The 26,582-nt window shown below is 40.7% G+C and overlaps 1 protein-coding gene across 3 annotated transcripts in view; it reads left to right on the top strand.

Moving 5' to 3' along the window:
* Positions 1-26,582, top strand: part of PARP4 (poly(ADP-ribose) polymerase family member 4) — a 114,186-nt gene that overhangs the window by 20,965 nt on the left and 66,639 nt on the right. For all 3 annotated transcript variants that reach the window (XM_063102621.1, XM_063102620.1, XM_063102622.1), the window contains 7 exons: positions 3,273-3,410; positions 4,940-5,035; positions 9,517-9,700; positions 9,939-10,095; positions 11,357-11,481; positions 22,940-23,071; positions 23,863-23,949. In XM_063102621.1, the coding sequence (XP_062958691.1) occupies positions 3,273-3,410; positions 4,940-5,035; positions 9,517-9,700; positions 9,939-10,095; positions 11,357-11,481; positions 22,940-23,071; positions 23,863-23,949 (919 nt within the window). The remainder of the gene's footprint in view (positions 1-3,272; positions 3,411-4,939; positions 5,036-9,516; positions 9,701-9,938; positions 10,096-11,356; positions 11,482-22,939; positions 23,072-23,862; positions 23,950-26,582) is intronic.

Raw genomic sequence — 26,582 nt, 5'->3', positions numbered from 1 at the left:
CATTCCCGGCTTCTCGGATCTCCTCTTTGTGGGCTAGGTTTCTCCTTCATGAGCCTCGCAAACTCTTAGAAGCCACAGGGGCGTGTTGCTGCTGCGCACCCCCAGATGAGAGCCAACTGTCCAATTTTTAGGAATTTTGTGAACTGATTGTTAAACCGTTGCTAGCTTGAAATCAGCCACAATGGGAGGATTTGCACCATGGAAATCAGCAAATGCTGCAAATGCGGCGGCGGTGGGGAGGATCGTTGTTGCTGAGTTGTTGGTGTTGTTGTTGAGAGCTGGTTTTACATGACCCCACTAGAACGACCCCAGCCCCTCCTCCCTTATGAACTAATTCTAACCTATATAAAAGTATGTTCTGCTTTCCTTGGTCAGTTATCCTCTAAATCCATTCCCAGTATCACTTCACACCCACTGAGATAGCTACAGTTTTTTTAACAAATGGAAAATCGTAACTGTTGGTGAGGATGTGGGGAGATTGGAAACCCTCACACATTAATGATGGGAAGGAAAAACAGTGCAGCTGCTGTTTGTCAATTCCGCAACAAATTGAACACAGAACCACTATATGACCCAGCAATTCCCATCCCCCTTGTGTACCCAAAGAATTGAAACCAAGTACCCAAACATTAGTGTACATGAATGTTCATGGCAGCATTAATTCACAAGGGCCAAAAGGTGCAAACAACCCCAATGTCCATCAGCGGAACAAAATGTGGTACATACCTACTATGGTATGTTATTGAGCCATTGAAAAAAGGAGTGAAGTACTTATATGTCCTACAACATGGGTGGACCTCAAAGACATTAGTTTGTGAAAGAAGCCATATATTGTATGATTCCATTTATAGGAAATATAATATATGAAATATATTCCATTTGTCTGAAATATCTACAATAGATATTTCATAGAGATAGTAAATTGCCTGGTGCCATGGGAGGAAGGGAGACTGACTGCTAAATGGGTATAGGGTTTTCTTTTGGAGTGATTAAAATGTTTTGGAACTAGATAGAGGTGGTGGTCACACATTCTGAACAAACTAAATACCCTGAACTGTACACTTATAATGTTTCATTTTATGTTATGTGAATTTTGTCTCTTGAGTTTTTAAAAATCCATTCCCACAGATCTTTTCCTGATGTTATTTTTATATATAATCAAATTCTTTTGATTTCTTTTGATTTGGCTTTTGACCCTCCCCTAGGTGTCTGCTGGGATCTGATACTAATTAAGAGCCTAGTGACAGTGAAGGTAGAATCAGGGGGAGTGAGTGGGAGGATGGGAAGGCCAGGTGCAGTTCAGCCACCAACCCCACCCACTCAAGCACCAAGGTATTAGTGCAACAAAAGTGGGCCTCTCCCTAGGGAGAGATTCTGCTGCTGTGAAAAATTAGATTTTTCTTCATTTCACTAGTGATTTCTTCGTGGTAATTGTTTTCTAATTATAAAATCTATGTTTTTTGCTGAAAATTTAGAAAATATGTACAAATATGAAGAAAGCTATTATTACCCCATCTCACCACCCAGAGATATCCCAGAGATAATATAATCACTGCTAAAATTGTGGTGTAGAACATGTCCCAGGTTGACTTACTGATTCTTCTCCCCACCCAGTAGTGTGCTGGTAAGCCAGTGCTCTGAAATAAAAGTCCTGATTTGTAGTATTTTCTGATTGCTGGGGAGTGAATGCTCCTGCCATAGCTGATGTCACAGTGGGCTTGTACACCAGCAGCACTGGCCCTCAGCAGTGTCCTGTCTCTCCCCTCCCTCCCCATCACAGGCCCCCGCTCCCCAGAGCCATTGTGGACTCTGCACACCCTCATCCCCACGTCATCACATCATTTGTCCGTTCTGCCTCCAAAGCGTCTTTCCTTCGCTGGCTTCTTTCCTATGTTGCCACCTTTAGTCCAGTCCACAGCATCTGTCTACTCTGCTGCCACAACATCCTTCCTGACATTCTTTTCCACACCAGCCCCACCCGACCTACCTTCCTGTGACATCCAGTTAGATTTTAAAATATACATTGTATCATGTCATATTCCAATAAGTGTTACCTCCCAAGAGAGGCCTTTCTTGACTACCTCCTCTCTGAACCTGGTTGGTTTCCTTAGTACCACTTAAATTAAGGTATTTGGTAATTTCTTAATTTTTGTCTTTCTTATTAGAATGTAAGCTCCATGCAGCCAGAGACCATGTTTGTTTGTTTTTTTTTTTTTAAGATGACCGGTAAGAGATCTCAACCCTTGGCTTGGTGTTGTCAGCACCACACTGAGCCAGTGAGCGAACCGGCCATCCCTATATAGGGATCCGAACCCATGGACTTGGTGTTATCAGCACCGCACTGAGCCAATGAGCCAACCGGCCATCCCTATATAGGGATCCGAACCCATGGCCTTGGTGTTATCAGCACCGCACTGAGCCAGTGAGCCAACCGGCCATCCCTATATAGGGATCCGAACCCATGGCCTTGGTGTTGTCAGCACCGCACTGAGCCAGTGAGCCAACCGGCCATCCCTGTATAGGGATCCGAACCCGTGGCCTTGGTGTTATCAGCACCACACTCTCCCGAGTGAGCCACGGGCCGGCCCACAGAGACCATGTTATGTTGTTTCCAATGCCTGGCGTAATGTAATATTCGGCAAAGATCACATTTGTTGAGTGAATTTACACGTGAATGGATGAGCCCATTCAATCTGTTTTCATATATACATAATGAAATGAAACTGTATATGTATAGGTGAAATATATGAGCATAATGAAACTGTGTGTATATGAGAGTACTTCATGGAAAAGTAGAAGATAATATAAATCTTTTCATGAACTTTCTGAAGTACCCTCATTTATTCATTTCATTTACATATACAGTTTCATTTCACATACATATATGAAAACAGATTGAATGGGTTCATTCACTTATATAAAATCTATGAATGAAACTGTATTCTATATATTTATATTTGATAAAATTGGATCATACTATGCATAAAGTTTTATAACTTAATTTTTATCTTTTACTGTAAGGTTTACATCATATCCTTATTTATTTTTTTGAGAATGTGATTTTTTGGGGGGGGGGGCAGCTGTCCAGTATAAGAAGTATGATTTTTTTTTAATAGCTGCATAACATTTACAAGATATATTGTCCTGTGATTCATTGAATCAGTTCCCTGATAATGGACATCTGGGTTCTTTCAGGATTTCTTCTGCTAATAATGATTTTTTGTTTTGCTTCCAATTATGTGATCTCAAAGTTTTTCTTCTAATTTTTACAGTAAAAGTCCCGTGGAAATCTTGCAGATATTTAGAGTTGGCAGAATGAATGAAACCACAGAGTTTTTGAGCAAACTTGGCAATGTGAGGCCTTTGTTGCATGGATCTCCTGTACGAAACATTGTAGGAATCTTGTCCCGGTAAGAGTAAGCCATCTTTATTTTTCAAAATTTTCAGTCTCACAAATGTGAATTTTGCTTTTTTTTTTTTCTACTTTTTTCTATACAGTGTGGATCTTTTCAGTTAAAATCAGCCAACTTATTGCATTCTGGAGAAAATTATACACTTTAAGTATGTCATTTAAATTATGTGTTTTTTAAAGTGTAGTACATGGGTATGAACTGCTTTTTGAAGACGTATATTATGAAGAAAAGTGATTCTGTATTTCATGACTCTTCCATGTGTATCTAATCTAGGGACAGCACAATACTTAAAGGTCTAGAGATTTGAGTGCCCAGATAGTGTGTATTTTTTATTCAAAACGTTAGTCTAATTTTCCGTTTGCTTTGAATAACCACTTAATATTAGGGCTGAAACTAAAGTCACAGGGGCAGGGGAAAATATGATTAAATTTAGATTCATTAAGTGCTTAAGAAGAAACTTAGAAAGAAATGTATATGATACATCTGGAAAAAAACTTTACACTTCTCTTAGGGACCCAGAAGACAAGTTGCATTAGTCAGAAGGATGCCAGTTTTCCTTGAATTAATGTATAAATTTAGTGCTATACCAATAAGATTTTTTTAAGGTATAAAAAGCTGATTCTACAGCACATTTTTATAAAAAATTTTAACATTATCAGGATAATTCTAAAAGAATTATGAGGGAGGATTAACCAATCAGACATTAAAACATGTTATAAAACTATATTAATGAAACAGTGAGGTGATCATAAATAGATGATAAATAGATTAATCAACAGAATAAATAAATACAGACTCAAAATTCAGAAGAAATAAACTAAAAAACATAGAAGATTTAGGATGTGCTAGAAGTAGCTTTTATCTCTGTGAAAGAAAGAAAACTTTTTCAGTACTCCACATAGGAATAAATGCATGATGAGCTGGTTAAGCTCCAGATAGAGCAAATATTTAAGTATTTAAAATGAAGCCATGAAAGTACTAAATGAAAAATGGGAGAATATTTTTTTAAATAATCTTTGACTGGGAATGGCCTGAGTAGGACCAAAACCCAAAAGCCATTTTGTAAAACTTTTTCAATCCCCTAACACAAAATTCAAACAATAGATGTTTGTATAATTAAAGGTAGAAGTCTCCCTTTACCCGCCTTCCCAGAGATAACTACAGTTTTGTTTTGACTTCAAGCGTTCTCTGAATACTGGGATACAGCAGGACCTGCATCATTTCCTGAGCAAGGGACAGACACTGCCTCAGTCAGGCACCCCTCATCCTGCTGAGCACTGAGGCCTCGGCTTGGAGGAGGCAGGAAGTATGGCTTGCAGCCCAGGACGGTCAGGACACTGATGACAAACTGGCCATAGCTTGTGACATTCTAACGGCTCCTGGAGCTCCTCTGGGGGATTACTCTGAAATGTATTTTTCTTTTCATTTCATGCTTTTTAAATAGCACCTGTCTCGGCTAGAACTACGAGGCAATACTAAAAGATTCCTTTTTACTAGCAAATCATTATAATGCCCTTTCTTTTTAGAGGGTTGCTTTTACCCAGAGTAGTTGAAGATCGTGGTGTACAAAGAACAGATGTTGGAAATCTCGGCAGTGGGATTTATTTCAGTGATTCACTCAGGTTAGTATGTTCCATCCTTGATGAAGGAATCATTACTGGGTACTTGCTCTGTGTTTTCTTCGGTCTTTCCCTGGTGAGGGAGTTTCTCACCCAAGAAACAGATTTTTTAAAGTAATAGTTTTCTGAGTGCAGATGCTCCTCAACTTACGATGGGTTTATGTCTCGATAAACCTGTCACAAGATGAAAATACTACAAGTTGAAAATGAGTTTAATGCCTGTCTTACCAAATATCACAGCTTAGCCTAGCCAAGCTTAAATGTGCTCAGAGCACTACATCAGCCTACAGGGCAAAGTCATCTGACACAGTGCACTGTGCAGTAGAGTGTTGAGTGTCTCATGTTGATTGAATACTGGGCTGAAATGTGCTCAGAGCACTACATCAGCCTACAGGGCAAAGTCATCTGACGCAGTGCACTGTGCAGTAGAGTGTTGAGTGTCTCATGTTGATTGAATACTGGGCTGAAATGTGCTCAGAGCACTTACATCAGCCTACAGGGCAAAGTCATCTGACGCAGTGTACTGTGCAGTAGAGTGCTGAGCGTCTCATGTTGATTGAATACTGGGCTGAAATGTGCTCAGAGCACTTACATCAGCCTACAGGGCAAAGTCATCTGACGCAGTGCACTGTGCAGTAGAGTGTTGAGCGTCTCATGTTGATTGAATACTGGGCTGAAATGTGCTCAGAGCACTTACATCAGCCTACACGGCAAAGTCATGTGACGCAGTGCACTGTGCAGTAGAGTGCTGAGCGTCTCATGTTGATTGAATACTGGGCTGAAATGTGCTCAGAGCACTTACATCAGCCTACAGGGCAAAGTCATCTGACGCAGTGCACTGTGCAGTAGAGTGCTGAGCGTCTCATGTTGATTGAATACTGGGCTGAAATGTGCTCAGAGCACTTACATCAGCCTACAAGGCAAAGTCATCTGACGCAGTGCACTGTGCAGTACAGTGCTGAGCGTCTCATGTTGATTGAATACTGGGCTGAAATGTGCTCAGAGCACTTACATCAGCCTACAGGGCAAAGTCATCTGACGCAGTGCACTGTGCAGTAGAGTGCTGAGCGTCTCATGTTGATTGAATACTGGGCTGAAATGTGCTCAGAGCACTTACATCAGCCCACAGGGCAAAGTCATCTGACGCAGCGCACTGTGTAGTAGAGTGCTGAGCGTCTCATGTTGATTGAATACTGGGCTGAAATGTGCTCAGAGCACTTACATCAGCCTACAGGGCAAAGTCATCTGACGCAGCGCACTGTGTAGTAGAGTGCTGAGCATCTCATGTTGATTGAATACTGGGCTGAAATGTGCTCAGAGCACTTACATCAGCCTACAGGGGCAAAGTCATCTGACACAGTGCACTGTGTAGTAGAGTGCTGAGTTTCTCACTCAGAGCACTTACATCAGCCTACAGGGCAAAGTCATCTGACGCAGTGCACTGTGTAGTAGAGTGCTGAGCGTCTCATGTTGATTGAATACTGGGCTGAAAGGGGAGAACAGAAGTTTGTCGGGGTGCAAAGCACTGATTCTCCTGGATGCTCATCACTTTTGCTTGATCGTAAAGTTGAGAAATCGTAGGTCAGACCATCGTAAGTTGGGGACCATCTGTTTACTGCAGAAGCATGTCTTTTGTGGTGAATATTTGGGAAAATTATATTTGAAATCATCTTAGTGATTTTATTTATTTATTTATTTATTTTTATTTATTTATTTTTTTTGTCTTTTTTTTTTTGTGTGTGACTGGTAAGGGGATCGCAACCCTTGGCTTGGTGTGGTCCGCACCGTGCTCAGCCAGTGAGCGCACCGGCCATTCCTATATAGGATCCGAACCTGTGGCGGGAGTCCCAGCGCTGCACTCTCTCGAGTGCACCATGGGGTCAGCCCATCATCTTAGTGATTTTACTCTTCTAAGAGCTTTTACATGTGTTTTCTCACCAAATCCTGATAACCACCCCCTGATGTGAGTCCTGTTACTATCCCCATATCACAGATGGGGGCACGAGGGACAGCAAGGGTGGGCATCTTGCCTTGGGTCATGCAGCTGAAATAGGACATAGGTAGGACTCAGCCTTTCTAGTCAGTCTTTCTCCTCTGAACAGTTTATCTACTACATATGACCTCAATATGCCTGGAAGACTATTTCATCTTCAATATCCTTGTTAATATTTAAATCTGCCCTTCATTATAGTCACAACGTATTGAACGCCCATCTGACCTACGTACCAGGTGAGGTGCTTGATGAACATTGTCTGTCAACCTCACAGTTGGTATCGTGACATCATTTTATCAAAAGGAAACAGACTCAGGAAGTTAAGTAACTTGCCTGAGGTCACAGAACTAGTTAAATGATGGAGCTTGGATTCAGGCCCAGGACAAAGGATAGTTATCTAGAATATTTAAAGAGTTCCTACAAATCATTTTTCTTAATAACCTTATAAGCAAACAGGCAAAAGACGTGAATGGGAACCTAATAGAAGAGGACACATACATGGACAGTAACATTTGAAAAGAAGATTAGTAATGAAGAACATGCAAATTGAACCATAATGAGGTACCATTTAACACCTATTTGATTGACAAAGATAAAAAATAATTTTAGTATCTCTAGATGTTGGTGAGTCACTCAAACAATCTGAACTCTCAAACACTTCTGGTAAGAGTATGAATTGATAAACCCTCTTGAGAAAGTTCTGGTATCATCTGGTGGAACCCTGTTTATTGACCAATGAACCAGGAAGCAGTGGTTCTCCCTTGGCTGCATATTGGAATCTCCTGTGGAGCTAATAAACACTGCTGGTGCTGATTTCACCCCAGACCAGTTAAATCAGGATCTCTTAGGGGCAGGCTTGGTTATCAATACCTTCTAAGCTCCCTGGTGATTTTCGTGTGCCGCCAGGGTTGAGATCACTACCCTAGAAGAGTTCTAGTGCACAGGTACAGAAGACGTGTACAAGAATGATTGAGAACACAGAGCCTGGGAATGATGCTGGTGGTCCATCGACGGTGAAATGGATCTGTAAACTTGGGTGGAGTCCGACATGGAGTTCTGTTCTGCAGTTTAAACAACTGGACTGCAGCTACACATGTCTAATGGAGGAGCCTTAGCGATCTAGTGGAGCAAAAAGTACTGTATGATCGTACGTATGTGCATAGTTCAAAAACAATCAAAACTAAACAGTACATTGTTGAGGGGCACATACCTGTGCATCAATACTATAAAAGAAAGAAAATAATTTACACGAAATCAAGGCAGTGATTGGATTACCTCTGGGTGGGGGAGAAGGTGATGCTGGGGGGTGGCCTGGAAATATTGTTGGTGTTCTGCTGCTTAAGCAAGGCGGTAGCTATGTGAGCATTGTCTTATTATTTTTTAAACATTTACGTTATAAATGTCCTTTGCTATGAATAAAATATTTCAAAGTAAAAATTTTTAGATGTTACAACATATTTTTAAATAGGTTGGCATTCAGTTGATTTCGACACAGGCGAAGTCCTCAGGGATTTCCAGTAGAGGGCTGCAGTGGAGAAGCTGAGTAGAGCAAGCTGCCTGGTGCAGGGATCAGTACGAGAGTAAGAGGCGGTCTCTGGAATCCTGTCGGGAGCATGGCAGGAAAGGACGGAGCTGGACAGGGACAGAGACTGAGGGCAAAGTCAGGGTTGGGCATGATGACAGGGAAAGAGGGGAGGTTTGTAGGAAGAATGAAGGAAATAATTTTTTTTTTTAAAGCACAAGCCTTAGGGGGTGGAACAAAGAAGCGTCTCCAGCAACATCTTGCATTTTGGTCTTGATCTTTTAAGAAAAAACAAAGATGTGTCCCAAAAATGTTGCCGCAAAGGTGCGTCCTATTCTGTAATCCTAATAGGAAGAGTTGCTTTATTAAAGCATCTCTTATTTGGGTGTCATTTGAAATTAGTGTTTTTCTGTGCGTATTCAGAAGGCGCTTGAGAAGGGCCGGCCCGTGGCTCACTTGGGAGAGTGCGGTGCTGTTAACACCAAGGCCACGGGTTCAGATCCCTATATAGGGAGGGCTGGTTTGCTTACTTGGGAGAGCGTGGTGCTAACAACACCAAGTCAAGGGACAAGAACCCCTTACCAGTCATCTTTTTTTTTAAAAAAAGGAAAAAAAGAAAAAGAAGGCGAGTGAGAATGTAATGTCTGTCTCTCCCTCCAGCTGCTTCTCATTCACATTTAATTTTCTTTCTGAGCTTTACTGCAGAGAATTAAATCGATTTTCTCCTAATTAATAAAGTAGGGTTTTTTTTCCCCTTCTCTTTCACTACTCCGGTGTTTTCTGTAGCAAAATGTGTATATTTTAGTAGCTTACAAAGATTTGGGTGAACAGTAGAATTAATGTCTCCCTGGGCACAAAGTGCTTTGAGCACTGCCTGGCACAACTAAGGCAAACTAAACAAAATACGTTTGTTACGTAAAAATTTTAAGTAACTGTTATAAATATGTGCTCATTTCTTTTCACATGCAGTACGAGTATTAAGTACTCACACCCAGGAGAGGTAGATGGCACCAGACTCCTGGTCATTTGTGACGTGGCCCTCGGAAAGTGTAAGGACTTATACAAGAAAGACTTTTCCTTAATTGAAGCACCACCGGGCTATGACAGTGTGCACGGAGTTTCAGAAGGAGACTCTGTCACCACGGACTTTGAGGTATTTTATATCGAGAAACAGGCAAAGAGGGTCCTCAGTGACCAAAGAACAGCCTCAGTTTTTTGTTCCTGCTTTTAATAAATATGCTTAAGTTTAAACAATTATTGTATATTTCTATTGCTTGAATTCAATATTTTCTAAATTAGAAAATATGAAATTCTGCTTTTGTGGGAGCATCTGCCAATAAAGGTTTGTGGTTGCGGTGTTTTAACCACCTATTAATTTCTGTTTACTCTAGGATGATGAATTTGTTGTATATAAAACCAATCAGGTTAAAATGAAATATATTATTAAATTTTCTTTGCCTGGAGATCAAATAAAGGACTTTCTTCCTTGTGATAATACTGAATTAGAGGAATACAGACCTGAGTTTTCAAATTTTTCGAAGGTTGAAGGTAAGACAATTTTCTTGAATGCTGTTTTGTGTAATAATATTTATAGAACTCAAAGTTCTATTTTCAGTGGAATTTATATTCATATTTGGTATCTGTATCTATGACCTCAGACATAAATATTTCATTTTCTTTTTTATTTTGCATACATAACCTTTTTCAAGTGTCCTGGTTTTTAAGTAATCTCAAAATTCCGTGTTACTTCCTTAACACACCTAAGTTGAGCTTGTTCTTGGGGACAGCCAATACTAAAAAACATGGAACCATTTTAAGACATCAGAATGGAAAAAGTACTATGGGCATGGGTGGAGTAGAAAGAAGACACAGTTTTAGAATCAGAAAGCTCAGGTTTGGGCATCAGCCTTGCTGCTGAGGCTGTGCAATCTCGGACAACGCTTATAACCTTCCTGAATTTCACCTTCTCCCAGATGGGAATGAGAGCAATGTCTGTGTCACAGTGTTGCTGTAGGACTAAAAGGGAAAAGTGAAGGTTCTCTGGAACTGTAATGTGTGTCTTGTGTATTTGTAGTAGTAAGTACAAGTGCATGTGAGGATGGGAGCTTCCCTGAAAATCAGAAGCCCAAACTACGATATCATTAATTAATAGGACTGTAAAAACACATTAACATTTTTCACTGTGATCAAATTATTTTTATCAGAACTATATGAGTTCATGTATGTTTAAGGAGATAATTCCATTTTTTTCTCTGGGAGTCATTAAGTGAAATATCTGGCAAGACAGTATATATTTTTATATCTAACCATATTTGGTTTTTTGTACCACTTAATAGAGGAAGTGAACAGTTCTCAATATGCTGTAGTAGGAGTTTGATTTTGTTTTTCTTAGACTAGTTTCATATTGCTCCAAAATGCTTTTGTGGCACAATAAATAATAGACTGCCCAACATCACAAGCCAGGGAATGCAGGAAGCTGGACTCATGCTTTAGCTACACTTTTGAGATAATTTTAAGACCTCTGTGTATTTGTGTGTATGTCTTTCAAGTAATAACATGATTCTAGGTTCTCAAGATGACACCTCAAAGCCTCTAGATTAAAAAGGCAGAAGTATCTGAGAATGCTCCCCCCATTTTTCTCATGTGGATTCACTTACCTTTCAGAATTGGCTATTGAAAATCATAAAATGCTATTTGTCCATTTTTTTCTAAAATATAGTATATGAAGGGATGGAGAAGGAATAAAGATCAAGTTAAAAATAGTGCAGGGATGGCTTTAAAAGCTAACGTTAACATTTTCAACGTGTAGATTACCAGTTACCAGACACCAAGCCTTCCAGCAGCATCAAGTCCGGCCTTCAGGATACCTCTGGGAATTTGGTTCCTCTTGAGGACGTTCACATCAAGGGAGAAATAATAGACTTTGTAGCCCAGGTATGTTTTTGTGGTTTTACAATGCTTAAACTAAACAGATATAAATAATAAATGAGAATTTGATTGCAGTTGCAAGAACTAACAAAACTTGTACATTTCTAAAATTCGTTTACTCAACACATATTTATTGAGCACCACGTCCATGCCAGGGAATGTTCTGGGCTCCGGGCATCCAGCAATGACAATTCAAAAACTCTGTTCTCATGGAGCCTATGTTGTATTGGGGGAATAGACAACAAACATGATAAATGAGTAAACTACATAATGTTAGATAGTGATAGAAAAATCAAAGTAGGAGGGGACAGGAGCTGCACAGGAAGAGGAGTTTGAACCTGTAAACAGGATGGCCAAGGAAAGCCTCACTGAGAAGGCGACACCTAGTACAGACCTGAGGAAGTAAGGGACTAAACTGTGTGGACATCTGGGGGATGCTTATTCCTGGCAGGGAAACAGCACACGCAAAGGCCCTGAGGTGGGAACCTGATGTAGTCAAGGGCCATCAAGGAAGCCACTGAAGCTGGGCAGATTGCAAAGGGGGAGAGTGGGAGGAGACTGGGTTGAGAAGTGGTGGGGAGGCTCACATCAGGACACAGGACATGCTGTCCTTAACTCTGGGTGACACAGAAGCCTCTAGATGTTTAGCAGAGGAGCAATACAGTCAGACCCGTGTTTTAACAGGATGGCCACCTGTTGAGAACAGTCTGAAGAGGACCAGTTAGGAGACGTAATAGGTCAAGTTTCCTGGAAGACAGACTCTAGATAGAAATTTGTTTTCAGGAAGCTTGTTGGGAAGTCCCCTTTGGCACAACACCTGTAAGGGAGTGAGGGAGGCAGGAGCTGGCAGAGGGAATCATTGAGCTGTGAGGTGGACACAGCAGAGTCCTCAGACGATCTCAGAAGGAGTGCTGAGCTGGGGTAGCCATCAGAGGTGCTCTAAATCAAGTCAAGGAGACCAGGGTTTGTACCCCCACAGAGACCAGCCACTGGATATGGGATGCCCCCAGGGAGGGATCACAACCTTGGCTGAGGATGGTTTCCAGGGAGGGACTCAGAAGGTGACACTCCCAGGTGCCTCGGTCCTGAAGGGGACCTGTGGAGGCACTCCACAGCACCAAGTATAGGAGATTGCCAAGGAGTTCAGTTAAGGGTGATGGCAGTGGGCCTCAGTGTTAGTAGTGGGGATGTAGGGAGTGATGGATTTGGGCAAAGGAACGAAGGTAGAACCAGTATAATTTGCTGCTTGGGAGGGAACATAAGAAAAAGACAGCAGTCATGGATGACTCCAAGGTTCTTACCTGAGCAACTAGAAGGACCGTGTTTGCACTCACTGAAATGGGGAAGGGGGTGGGAGGCTGCATTGGGGGGACAGTCAGCATTTCCTCTGTGGCCACATGAAGGTAAGATGTCCACATTGGACATGGATGGAAGGCCAGGGAGGCAGTTAGACATATGAATCTAAGTTCAGGGAAGAGACCTAGGCTGGGTTTATGAACGGGGAATCAACAGCATTCAGATACCATTTAAAATTATGAGCCCATATTAAATCATCAAGAGAATTAGTGTAGAGAGAGAGAAGAGAAGACCAACGTAGAGGGGGATGAAGACCATCCAGGGGATGAGGCTGAACCTGCCAGGGAGACTGAGGGGAGCAGCCATTGAGATGCACGAAGGAAACCAGGTGCTCTGAAAGGTGAAGAAGAAGGAGTAAAAACAGTTGCCGATAGATATAGTAAAATAAAAACTGAGACCTGGTCATTGAATTTAGCAATGAAGAGATCACCAGTGACCTTGACCATTATCTATTTAATGAAGAGGTGAGGGCAAAAGTCTGGTTAGAGTGAGTTAGAGAGAGAATGGGAGGAAAGAGTTAGGAGACAGAAGAGAGAAAGTGGGACAGTAGCTGAAGAGAAGTGGGGCTGAGCTTTTTCTTTTTTTTTTTTTTTTTGTCTTTTTTCGTGACCGGCACTCAGCCAGTGAGTGCACCGGCCATTCCTATATAGGATCTGAATCCGCGGCGGGAGCGTCGCTGTTCTCCCAGCGTCGCACGCTCCCGAGTGCACCACAGGCTCAGCCCTTTTCTTTTTTCTTTTAAGATGTAAGAATAATATGTGTAAGCTGGTGCGGGAGAGAAAAACTGATGATCCAGGAGAGTGGGGAGTAACTGGAGCTGTGTCCTACTGTAGACAGGACGGTGAGCTGTAGTGCTCTGGTGCTGTGACCACAGCCAGGAGCCTGCAGCTCGTTCATCCCAAGGTCCTAGGACAGAAGGTAGAATTCAGGGGTGCACATGCAGGTAGGCAGCCAGATGTGGTGGTGCAGCTTGGAAAGTTTTTGATTTTCCAAAACTGAATTGGTTTTCTAAAGTTCGACCTCATCATTTACTCCTAACACTAAAGATTGCATCAAACTGCTGCGCCTTTCCAGAGAAGCAGCCAGGCAGTTCATCCTCAACAGTTCCACCCAGTGGCCTCACCCACCACCCGTGAAGCTGCTGGTTGGACAAACCCTCTCTGAAGCCCCACTGTGAGGCCTTGCCCACTGCCTGAGAGGCAGCTGGCTGGGTCCCCTCTCAGCAAGCCAGCTTTCTGACCTCACCCATCAGAAGCTAGTGGATGGCTCCCTTACTGAAGTCCCACCTCATGGCCTCACCCACCCTCTGAGAAGTAGCTGCCTGGGCCCCCTCTCTGTAGGCCTACCTAGCAGCCTAATCCACTACCCAAAATGCTATTGGCCAGACCTGCTCTCTGCAGCCCCACATTCAGCCTTGCCCACCACCTGAGAAGTGACTGGCTGGCTTGGCTCCCTCTGTAGGCCTGCCTAGAGACCTTGCCCACTATCCAAGAAGTGGCTCAGTAGCCTGACCTTTGGCAGACCAGCTGCTGATCAACACCCTAGAATACACTTGCAGGTGAAAGTCTTTCCCCGCACAAGCCACTCTACAAAACTCAAAGAGGAGAGTGTTCTGCCAGATGCACAGATATCAATGCAGGGTAACAAATATGAAAAAAACAAGATAACATGACACAATCAAAGAAACGCAATAATACTCCAGTAACTGATCCCAAAGAGTCAGATATTGCTGTTTTACCAGAAAAGGAATTCAAATTAATAATCTTAAGGAAACTCACTGAGATACAAGAGAATATAGACAAACAATTCAACAAAATCATGAAAAACAATTCTTGATCTGAATGAGAAATTCAACAAAGAGATAAATATCATTTAAAAAATCAAATCCTGGAATTAAAGAATTCATTGAACAAAATAAAAAAATAACATCTGAGAGTCTCAACAACAGACTAGATTAAGCAGAAGAAAGAATTTCTGATCTGGAAGATAGCAGTTTTGAAATAACACAGGAAGACAAAGAAAAAAAAAAGAATGAACAAAGCCTATAGGATCGATGTTGTAAGTGAGGAAATATTCTAATTATGGGCATTCCAGAAAGAGAAGAAAACAAAAAAGATACTGAAAACCTATTTAATGAAATAATAGCTGAAAACTTCCCTAGTCTTAGGAAATATATGAACTTCCAAATCCTGGAAGCTCAGAGGTCCTCAAATAAATTCAACCCAAAAGGGCCCACTCCAAGCCACATTGTAGTCAAACTATCCAAAGTTAAAGACAAAGAGAGAATTCTAAAAACAGCAAGAGAAAAACATCAAGTCACTTATAAGGAAATTATCATTAGACTAACAGGAGACTTCTCAGCTGAAACCCTATAGGCCAGGAGAATGGGATGGTATATTCAAAGTACTGAAAGAAAAAAACTGCCAGCCAAGAATATTATATCCAGCAATGCTATCCTTCCAAAATGAAGGAGAAATAGTCTTTCTAAGAGAAGAAAAAATTCAGGGAATTTATCACCACTAGACCAGCCCCACAAAAAAAATGATCAGGGGGCTCCATCTAGAAGAGAAAGTACAGCAAACATCATGAAAACACCTGAAAATATAAAATTACTAGTAGAGTAGATACACAAATTAGAAAGATGAAGGAATCAAACCTTATCAATACAGGAAAATATCAAACCACAAGGATAAACAATAAAAGAGAAAGAAAGGAACAAAGGATACAAAACAGTCACCAACAAAATGTCAGGAGCAAGACTTCACATATCAATGATAACCTTGAATGTAAATGGATTAAATGCCCTAATTAAAAGACATAGACTGGCCTAATAGATTAAAAAAGAAAAAAAACATGACCCATCCATATGCTGCCAATAAGAAACACACCTTACTTACAAAAACACACATAGACTGAAAATGAAGGAATGGAATGAGGTATTCCATGCAAGTGGAAGACAAAAGCAAGCAGAAGTAGCTATATTTATATCAGATAAAACAGACTTTTTTGTTGTTGTTGGTTTTTTTGTGACCGGTAAGGGGATTGGAACCCTTGGCTTGGTGTCGCTCACACCGCGCTCAGCCAGTGAGCACACTGGCCATCCCTATATAGGATCCGAACCTGCGGCGGGAGCGCTGCTGTGCTCCCAGCGCCGCACTCTCCTGAGTGAGCCACGGGGTCGGCCCTAAAACAGACTTTAAATCAAAATCTGTACTAAGAGAAAGGAAGGGCATTATAGAATGATAAAGAGATCAATAAAGCAAGAGGATATAACAATTATAAGAATTTATGCACCATGGCTAGCCATCAAAAAAAAACCCAAAAAACAAATATATATGCACCTAATAGTGGAGCACCCAGGTATATAAAATAAATATTATCAGATGTAAATAGAAAGACACTAACACAGTAATAGTTGGGGACAATAACATCCCAATCTCAGTGTTAGACAAATCATCGAGACAGAAAATCAACAACGAAACATTGGACTTAAAGGCAGCTGGACCTAACATATTTGCAGAGCGTTTCATCCAATAGCTGCAGAATACATATTCTTTTCATCTACACATGGAATATTTTCCAGAATTGACCATATTGTGGGCCACAAAATAAGTCTCAACAAGTTCAAAATCATATCAAGTATTTTTTTCTGACCATAATGGAATAAATCTAGATATCAATAACGAGGAACTTTCAAAAATGCACAAATACATGGAAATTAAATGACATGCTCTTGAAGGACTTAAGAAGAGATTAAGAAGGTAATCAAAACATTTCTTGAATAAATGAAGACAAACAAAAGATACCAAAACCTATGGGACACAGCCAAGGCACTATTAAGAGGAAAGTTTATAGCAACAAGTGCCTACATCAAAAAATAGAATGAGTTCAAATAAACAACCTAGCAAAGAAAGAACCAACCAAATCCAAAATAAGTAGAAAGAAATAATAAAAGTCAGAGCAGAAATAAATGAAATTGAGACTAAAAATACAATACAAAAGATCAAACAACAAGTTGGTTTTTTTGAGAAGATAAACAAAATTGACAAACCATTAGCTAAACTAACCAAGAAAAAAAGATAAAAGACCCAAATAAATAAAATCATAAATGCAAAAGGAAACATTATAGCTGATACCACTGAAATTCAAAGGATCATCTGAGACAATTATGACTATAAGCAATAAATTAGAAAATGTAGAGGAAATGGAAAAATTCCTAGACACATATGACCTGCCAACACTGACCCAATAGAAATAGAAAGCCTGAACAGACTAATAACGAGTAACGAGATTCAATCAGCAATAAAAAGTCTCCCAACAAAGAAAAGCCCAGGACTGGACAGCTGTACTGATGAATTCTACTAAACATTTAAAGAACTAATACCAAAATATCAATACTTCTTAAACTATTTCAAAAAATTGAAGTGGATGGAATTCTTCCAAACTCATACTATGAGGCCAGCATTACCTTTTTAACAAAACCATGCAAGGACACAACAAAGAACAAAAAGAAAACTACAGGCCAACATCCCTAATGAACATAGATGTAAAAACCCTCAACAAAATACTAGCAAACCATATCCAACAGCACATTGAAAAGATTATACACCATGACCAAGTGGGATTTATCTCTGGGATGCAAGGATGATTCAACATATGAAAATCAATAAGCATAATACATCACATCAACAGAATGAAAGAGAAAAACCATATGATCAGCCTGATAGATGCAGAAAAAGCATTCAATAAAATTCCACATCACTTAATGACAAACACTCTCAACAAATTAGGTATAGAAGGTATGTACATATAATAAAGGCCGTATATGACAAACCCACAGCTAACAGGGAAAAGCTGAAAGTTTTTTTTTTTTTTTTTTTTTTTTTAAGAACTGGAACAAGACAAGGATGCCCATTCTCATCACTTTTACTAAACATAGTACTGGAAGTCCTAGCCAGAGCAATTAGGCAAGAGAAAGCAACAAAGGGCATCCAAATTGCAAAGGAGGAAGTCAAATTGTCCCTGTTTGCAGATGATATGATTTTATATAGAGAGAAACCTAAAAACTCTAACAAAAACTCCTAGACCTGATGAATAAATTCAGTACAGTGGCAAGATATAAAACCAACATACAAAAATCAGTAGCATTTCTATACATCAACAACAAACTATCAGGAAAAGAAATCAAGAGAGCAATCCCATTTACAATAGCAACCAAAAATGGAATAAAATACCTAGGAATAAATTTAACCAAGGAAGTGAAAGATCCTTACAAGGAAAACTGTAAAACACTGATTAAAGAAATTAAAGAAGACACACAAAAGATGGGAAGACATCCCATGTTCATGGATTGGAAGAATCAATATTGTCAAAATGGCCATACTACCCAAAGCAATCTACAGATTCAATGCAATCCCCATCAAACTACCAATGACATGCTTCACTGAAATAGAAAAAACAATCCAAAAATTTACATGGAACAACAAAAGACCCCAAATAACCAAAGCAATCTTGAGCAAAAAGAACAAAGCAGGAGGCATCATACTCCCTGACTTCAAGTTACACTACAAATCTATAATAGTCAAAACAGCATGGTATTGGCACAAAAACAGACACATAGACCAATGGAGCAGAATATAGACTCCAGAAATAATTCCATGTACCTACAGCCAATTGATTTTTGACAAAAGAGTGAAGAACATACATTGGGGAAAGGACAGTCTCTTTAATAAATGGTGCTGGGAAAACTGGAGATCCATATGCAGAAGAATGAAACTGGACACCTGTCTCTCACCATATACCAAAGTCAAATCAAAATGGATTAAAGACTTAAATGTTAGACACAAAACTATAAAACTTGTAGAAGAAAACATAGGGGAAATGCTTCAAGACATAGGACTAGGCAAAAACTTTATGAACAAGACCCCCAAAGCACAGGCAACAGAAGCAAAAATAAAGAAATGGGATTATATCAAACTAAAAAGCTTCTGCACAGCAAAGGAAAAAATCAACAAAGTGGAGACACAACCTGCAGAGTGGGAGAAAATATTTGCAAACTATGAAAGGGATTCATATCCAGAATATACGAGGAATTCAAACAGCCCAATAGTAAAAAAAAAATTTTTTTTGATTAAAAATGTGCAAGGGAACTGAATAGACATTTCTTGAAAGAAGACATGTGAATGGTCAATAGATATGTGGAAAAGTGCTCAACATCACTAATTACCAGAAAAGTGCAAACCAAAACCACAATAAGCTTTCATCTTACCCCACTTAGAATGACTATTATCAAAAAGAAAGTAACAAATGCTGACAAGGATGTGGAGAAAGGGGAACTTTTATACATTGTTGGTGGGAATGTAAATTAGCACAGCCATTATCAAAAACAGTACGGAGGTTTCTCAACCACAGATACGATCCAGCCATGGGTATATATATACAAAGGAATGGAAATCAACAAGTCAAAAGGATACCTGCACTCCCATGTTTATCTCGGCTCTCTTTACAATAGCCAAGATTCAGAACTAACCTAAATGTCCATCAACAGATGATTGGATAAAGAAAATGTGGTATATATACACAATGGAATACTACTCAGCCATAAAAAAAGAATGAAATTCTGCCATTTGCAGCAGCATGGATGAGCTTGGAGAAAATTATTGTACATGAAATAAACCAGGCACAGAAAGAGAAATAATGAATGTTCTCACTCATGTGAAAGCTAAAAAAATTGATCTCACGGAAGTAGAGAGTAGAATAGTGGTTACTAGAGACTGGTGGGGGAGCGGTGTAGGAAGAAGGTGGTCAGCAGATACAAAACAGTAGAGAGATGGGAAGCACAAGATCTACTGTTCTATAGCAATATAGGGAGACTACAGTCAATGACAAATTACTGTATCACTTCAAGTGGTTAATTGAGGTGATTCTGAATGTTTCCAACACAAAGAGATGCCAGGTGCTTGAGGTGATAGGTATGCTAACTCCCCTGATATAATCATTGCACACTGCATAAATGTACCTAAATATCACACTGTACTCCATAGATATATCATGGGTCAATTAAGAAAAAATAAAAAAGAAGGGCTGGCCTGTGGCTCACTTGGGAGAGTGTGGTGCTGATAACACCAAGGCCACAGGTTCAGATCCCTATATAGGGATGGCCGGTTGGCTCACTTGGGAGAGCCTGGTGCTTACAATACCAAGTCAAGGGTTGAGATAAATAAATAAATAAAAATTAGAAAAAAAGAAAAAAAGGAAAGAAAGCGCGAGTAGGACACCAGTTACCAGACTCAGGGAAGCTGGGGGTGGGGGGCAGGGGAGGAATGGGCAGAAGCTGGTAAACAGGTACAAAGTTACAGAGTGACAGTTCGATGGGAAGAATAAATTCTGGTGCTCTAGGGTGAAAAGAGCTAGTAATATAGCATTGTATATCTCAAGATAGCCAGAAAAAAAGATCTTGAATGTTATAATCAGGAAGAAATGATAACTGCTTAGGTGATAGAAACGCTAATTATTCTGAGTGGATCACACAATATATGTGTGTATTGAAACAACAAACTGTACACCATAAAAATGCACAATGAATATAAATACATTTTTTTAAGGAGATTGCGTCAAACAAATATAAAGACCTCTTAGGAGAATAAGAATGTCTGAGTCCAGTACTGTGATATTCTGATCCCTTTAGAAGGAAATTAGTTTCATTTTAGCAATCACCGTAAAGTGGGGGAACAGGTGCAGAGGGATGGGGAAGAGCAGTTTGGCTCTATCTGACCTCCCCACCCTGGCCCATCTGATCCATACCCACCTGATATGATGTACATCAGATGGGAAGACGTGGATGTGGGCTGTGGGCAGTGTTCTATACGTGCCAATCCCTTTGGAGCTATTTGGGAGCTATAACCGCAGTGGTTACCACTTCCTATGAATCAGGCCCCAGGTTGAGTTTTTCACATGTGTGTTTTGTTCTCCCCAAAGTGTATGAGGTAAGTGCGATAACTGTGCCTGCTGTTTGGATGAGGAGGCTGAGGCTCAGGGATACTGAACAATACGATGGAGCCGGAATCTGAACTCAGATCATTCTAATTCCAGCATCTGGGTTCATAGCCACTGCACTGTCGTGCAGCTTGGCGTAGACTGTGAAGCAAAGGCTTGGAGTTGGAAAGGCCTCGCTTTGTATCCTTGCTCCTTCTTTTCTAGCGCCCTGACCTTGGGCAAGTTAGTTAACTACTTCGTGCCTCAGTTTCCTCCTGTGTAAAGTGGAAATAATCCTATCTGCCCGTCAGTGTTGTGGCTATTAGATGTAACGAATGTAAAGGCCCTCAGGCATTCTTTTCACATGTAGTAGCTGCAAAACAAATTATGAGTATGTTAGAAGGAGAGGCATATGTCCTCCGTATATCTTACTCCGGATTACACAACTTGCACTGTTTCAAGAGACCCGAAGAGGCCGCTTCCCTGGGGAAGGTCACCCAAAAATAACTTATGGTGGGACAGCTGGCCTGTAGATTGGCCTCATGTATCCATGCAGAGGCCCACCCGTGACTCTGGCATGTGCATGACTCACATTTCGATCCTCCTAGGAATGAGTTTAATGTTTTTAGCTTAGTTACATAGTGGTTTCATCTAAAGGAAGGAAATTAAGATGTCAAACATTTTACAGTTTACTAGTTTCTGTTCTAAGTCCTGATAAAAATACTTTTATCATCATTATCTAAAATGACTGACTTTTTGAGTGCCTGGTCACACAATGTACGAAGAGAATGAGCTGGTACAGGCCTGGCCTTGGGGAGCTCACGTGCAGAAGGTCTGCTGACTATCTAATCACACCTAAACCAAGTGAAATTAGATAGTCATCCTTTTCATCAAATCCAGGTCAAGCACACATGCTGCTCTCAAGGGTTTGCTAAAACTGCAGAAAACTCCAAGAGACAAATGGAAGGAGTTCCATGTACAGCCAAGGAGACAGTGTGTGACACCCCTCCAGTCAGCACCTGCATGCCTCCAGCCCCCATGTCTTCCCTGTCAGGCACTCTCCATCCTTCTGTCATGCATGCAGGTTGCCCAAATAACTGAGAAACTCCTGGGCTCTCACCTCTGGCATCATCCTGCGCCATGCCCAGACCCCAGTTCCAGGGATCGCTCCTGCCAGCCAGCAAGGCATTCATTTGCAGGATGGCAAGAGATTGGGTCTTCAAGAGGATGCTGACCTGATGATTTGGGGAGACTCAAATTGTTTATATTAACAGGGGCCCCTTGGACAATTTTGCCCGGCACCCTTCACACACAGGGGACAGCCCAATTTACAGTAAGTCCAGGTGTGGACAGCATTTTCAAACGTTAGCTTTTTTTTTTTTTTTAATTTTCATTTTCTTCTCTTCCCAGAGATTACTAGTACAAATTGTTAAATAGTTTGCCTTATTATTGCCACATGTTTAAATTGTACTGTTTGTTATATGTCTAAGGGTGCTTCTTTTTAATTTTCAAATATCTAAAGGCTCCTGCTTTTCCTGAGCAAAGATGAGAGGTGATGAGCACAGTCCATTTAGGAAGACTAATCTGGTAACAATAGAGATGGCAGGCAGGAATGGAAAACATTTGGTTCTGGAAGAATCACAGCAGGAAGACATGGAGCTAGAAGAGAAGGGCCACCAGAGAGCTGTGTAGAGAGCGGTAAAGCCAGAGAGATATCCCCATGAGGAAATAGCAAGACCTGAAAGCAGATCAGGTAGGACTGTTCTAGAAGTTTCCAGCCCACGCAACACCAGGGAGGCATCAGAGCCAACATCATGGAAGGGGCTTTTTTCCAGCCATTGTAATAAGAGCTGTATTGCCCCTGTTAAGACAGTGTTTGTAAGACTTCAGGTGACTTATATGCCAGTCAGTCATGTATGAACTACCTAAATATGTGCCAGTGCATTTTATCATGTGACATGGACTCTGCATTGCTGTGCTAGAATGCGCTAACCCCTGAAGCCAGGATTGGGAACTTGAGGGACCTGATAAAAATTCAAGGAATTTAAAACGAGTATGTGTGGTCATTTTCATTAGTCACTGTTCCTGCAAATGTGGTTCCATATGGTTCAAGTATATGGATTTTTTTCTTTAGGTGATTGTTTTTCAGACATACACAAATCAACATCATGTGCCCATTGAGGCAAAATATATCTTTCCTTTGGATGATAAGGCGGCTGTGTGTGGCTTTGAAGCGTTTGTCAACGGGAAGCACATCGTAGGAGAGGTAAGGGGAAAAAGCGCATTGCAACCACTCTGTGCTTTCAAAGTCAGTTTCCCATTTACCGAAATCTTCGTTATCTGAGTCCCTGTGGTTGCAGGGTTGAGTAGCAGCCTTATCAAAACAAAAATGTTCTTTGAAGAACAAACCTTTGTGCAGTCAGCCTCCAGTCAAACGTCCCTTCCTATTAACTGTTTTCTGTTCTTACCTGTCCAGTCTTCATCGTCAGTGTCTTGCAAATTTTTTGCCTGGACACTTTAAAAAAGAGTGATTTCAATATCAGAAGTTTAAGAGAGGCACACTGGAAAATTAGTGAAGCCCTCATATATTTTTGCCAAAACATCCTTCTCATCCTGCTTAAAAGTCAAGCTGAAGTAAAAGCTGTTATTGTAACTTTCTAAGAAAAATTGTACCGAAAGAAATAGTTGATTTATTCTTTGTTTATTCTAAGAATTAGCCCACAGTTGCAATTATATATAACACACAATTTATTGAGTTTAAAATAAACTTTATTATTTTTTTGTTCAATGTAAATTTCCAACCAAACTGTTTTTCCACTATTGACTCTGAAATATTTTGGTCCCAACATAAAGAGAATTCTCTTTAGTTTGCCTTTTCTAGACCAAATTCTTATTACATAAGTACATTTTTTTGATAACCTTATATAACTTTCCTTTCATCTTAGATGCTTAGTTTCCTGTTTTTACCTAGGTTTAGTGAACACTGATGTAATTTTCTTTAGTAAAGTCTAAAGTCCCTCTTCATATAATGACTGGTGTAAAAATAATCTTTTCCAGATTAAAGAGAAGGCAGAAGCCCAGCAAGAATACCGAGATGCCGTCAGCCGAGGCCATGGTGCCTACTTGATGGACCAGGATGCTCCGGTATGGCTGGTGCTCACCAGCAGTCAGTGTGCTTACAAGAGAGGGAAGAAGAGTTGGAAAAGGGTTGAAGTATGAGATTCGTACTAGAGATCAAGATAACTCCCACTATCTCAGAGTTTCACTTGCTGTGTGCAAGGGTAGGCCAAGCCCGTCAGACCCATTTGACTTGTCCAAATAAGGAGGAGATAGTGTCAGTATTACCAAACACCTATTTCTGTCCTCGGGAACTGAGTTTCCCAGAAGTGGCAACAAAAAGAAAACATTTGGAGTATATAATTTTTATCTTCTGAGAAGAGAGTGTGATATATTTACATTTTTCCTAGAACTAAGCTCACTTAGCAATTTATCCAATTTTTACCAAATCATAACCCAGAAAGGCATTTCTACACAGCTGTGAGATGGGTGCAGCTTCTTTGCTTTCTGATTATTAGCTTTAACAGGAACGTAATGTGGAGAGTCTGGAAAAAGGAGCAACTATCATGCCACTAGATTACTTTTGTTAAATATAAGGTGTTTTAAATGTGTCTCTGGCAGGTGCTAGATTTACAAACAGTGTCTGACCATACCTTGACTGCATGTTTTAGTAGTTTCTGCAGATGGTGTTGTGTGCTTCAGGTATTACCTCTCAGGATGACACTTTGCCTTAGTATTGTGAAAGGTTAAAGTTTGTTGGGGTTAGGGATGTATGAAAGATTAATGTAGATTTAGGGCGTAAATACTACTTTTGACAGCTAGGGTAACTATTTACCAGATAGTGATAAGCAATGAAGAGATGAGGATAAAAAGTTAATACTACTAGCCCTGGCCAAACTGTTTATAAAAGCCTGGGGTTCATTTTAGAGACTGATGCTTAATAGTGTGGCGTTATTGCCAGACATGAGTTGGTGAATTTGTTTCCTACTTTGCACTAACATATTTTTCTAGGAATATGATCCACAGGAAAACGGTGTTCACAAAAGATATTACTTTTGGGTAAAGTCTGGTCAGAACTACTGCTAACCCAAGCCATGGTTTCCCTGTATGAATTTTGCTGTCTAGTGACTTTGATGTTCTCATGCTATAATAATGTATGATATCATCATAAAATACATATATTTTATTATATATTACTATATGTATATTAAGTTATATGTTTATATTATTAGATATTTCATATATTAGTCTTCTGATAGTTGGGAATACTGTAAATCATATGCATAGCCTATATATAATATATAATATAGTAATATATATTGTGTGTTGCATATATGTTCCCACGAATCAAAAGGTGTTATTTGACACACACACATATATACAGCATAAAATGTTCCCAACTCTCTTCTAGTTTTAGACATCCAAAGCGTTGAGAGACAGATCACTTGCGTTGGAATGTTATATGGAGATGCGTTAAGATTAACCAGATTAATGCTGTATATCAGAAATCTGGATAGCGCTGGGAGAAGCGTATCTTGCAATGAAGAGCTGAGTGGCATTCTCCAACCCTTCCTGCTCTACACCTCTGCGGTCCTTTCTTCACCCCAGCTGGCTTCTTTGTTCTTTCCATAAAAATTGCTATTTCAATCCTTTACCATTCTCTTTAACCCAGCAACCTTACCTGTATCTCCACTACCAGTAGGTGACCTCTCTTGTTATTTCAAATGAAAACAAGTGTAAGTCATGAATCCCTTTAGCTTTCCTCCCTTCAGCTGAAAAGTGATATCCTCAGTCTCGTCTTTTTGCTCCCTGATTATTTCTAATGCTGATCCCTTCCCCCGTCCTACCTCATCTCATATAAGCTTTCCCTAGCATGTGCCCATCCATCATTTCCTCTCCTCTGTATTTCCATTTTCTCCCTCACTACTCGCTTTTTCTCCTTGACCTAGCCACCCTGAAAAATAAAGCAGACCCTCGCTGGCTCCTTCTTCTCCCCTCAGATTCCCACCCCTTTACTCTCCTTCTTTCAACATGAGACTTAGCCACTTTCCCACAGACCATCCAGTTATCCTCCTGCCAAGATTTCCTGCAATCTCCAAAATGGCAAACAGCAGCCACTCCATGTCATCCTAAATGATGCTGTTGCCTACCTCTTTCTTCACTTCATGATTAGACCAACCTTAGCACCTATGCCAGACGCTGGCAGTTTAGAAATGCCAGCTGGTCCCATGTGGGTGCACGGTCTAGCATGCCCAGCAAGTGTGGTCCTGGGGACATGCCTTTCCCGCACCAACAGAGTAGTGGCACAGCAAGGCAATGACCTCAGTTGCGCCTTCCCAGGGACAGAGGCACTTGAGCTGAGCAGGCATTGCCCAGGTACACCAGGAGGTGAGGGCCTTGCGAGCACGGGGGACACAGTGCAGGCTGTGGGAGACCTGAAGTAGTGCCATTCCCTGGGAAAATAGGCGTATTTTGGCCTGGCTGGAGTAGCAGTGATGAGACCTGTCTGTGAGAAAGCACACTCAGCAGGCAGTGAGAAGTCTGGAGGGGCAAGACCAGTTAGGTGACCATTGTGGTAGAAGGAGGGCCTGAACTAAGGTAGTGACCTGGGAAAAGGAGAAGATGCAACTGCTGTGGACAATTTAGGGAGGTGGAAGGACAGCCCTGGCTAAGGGGTGGAGGATGTGTAGAGGGTGTGCCAGAGGGAATGGAGCTGAGGA

Source organism: Cynocephalus volans, chromosome 7 (assembly GCF_027409185.1).
Source record: "Cynocephalus volans isolate mCynVol1 chromosome 7, mCynVol1.pri, whole genome shotgun sequence".
NCBI classification, from domain to species: Eukaryota; Metazoa; Chordata; class Mammalia; order Dermoptera; family Cynocephalidae; genus Cynocephalus; species Cynocephalus volans.
This window is presented reverse-complemented; position numbering and strand designations above follow the sequence as displayed.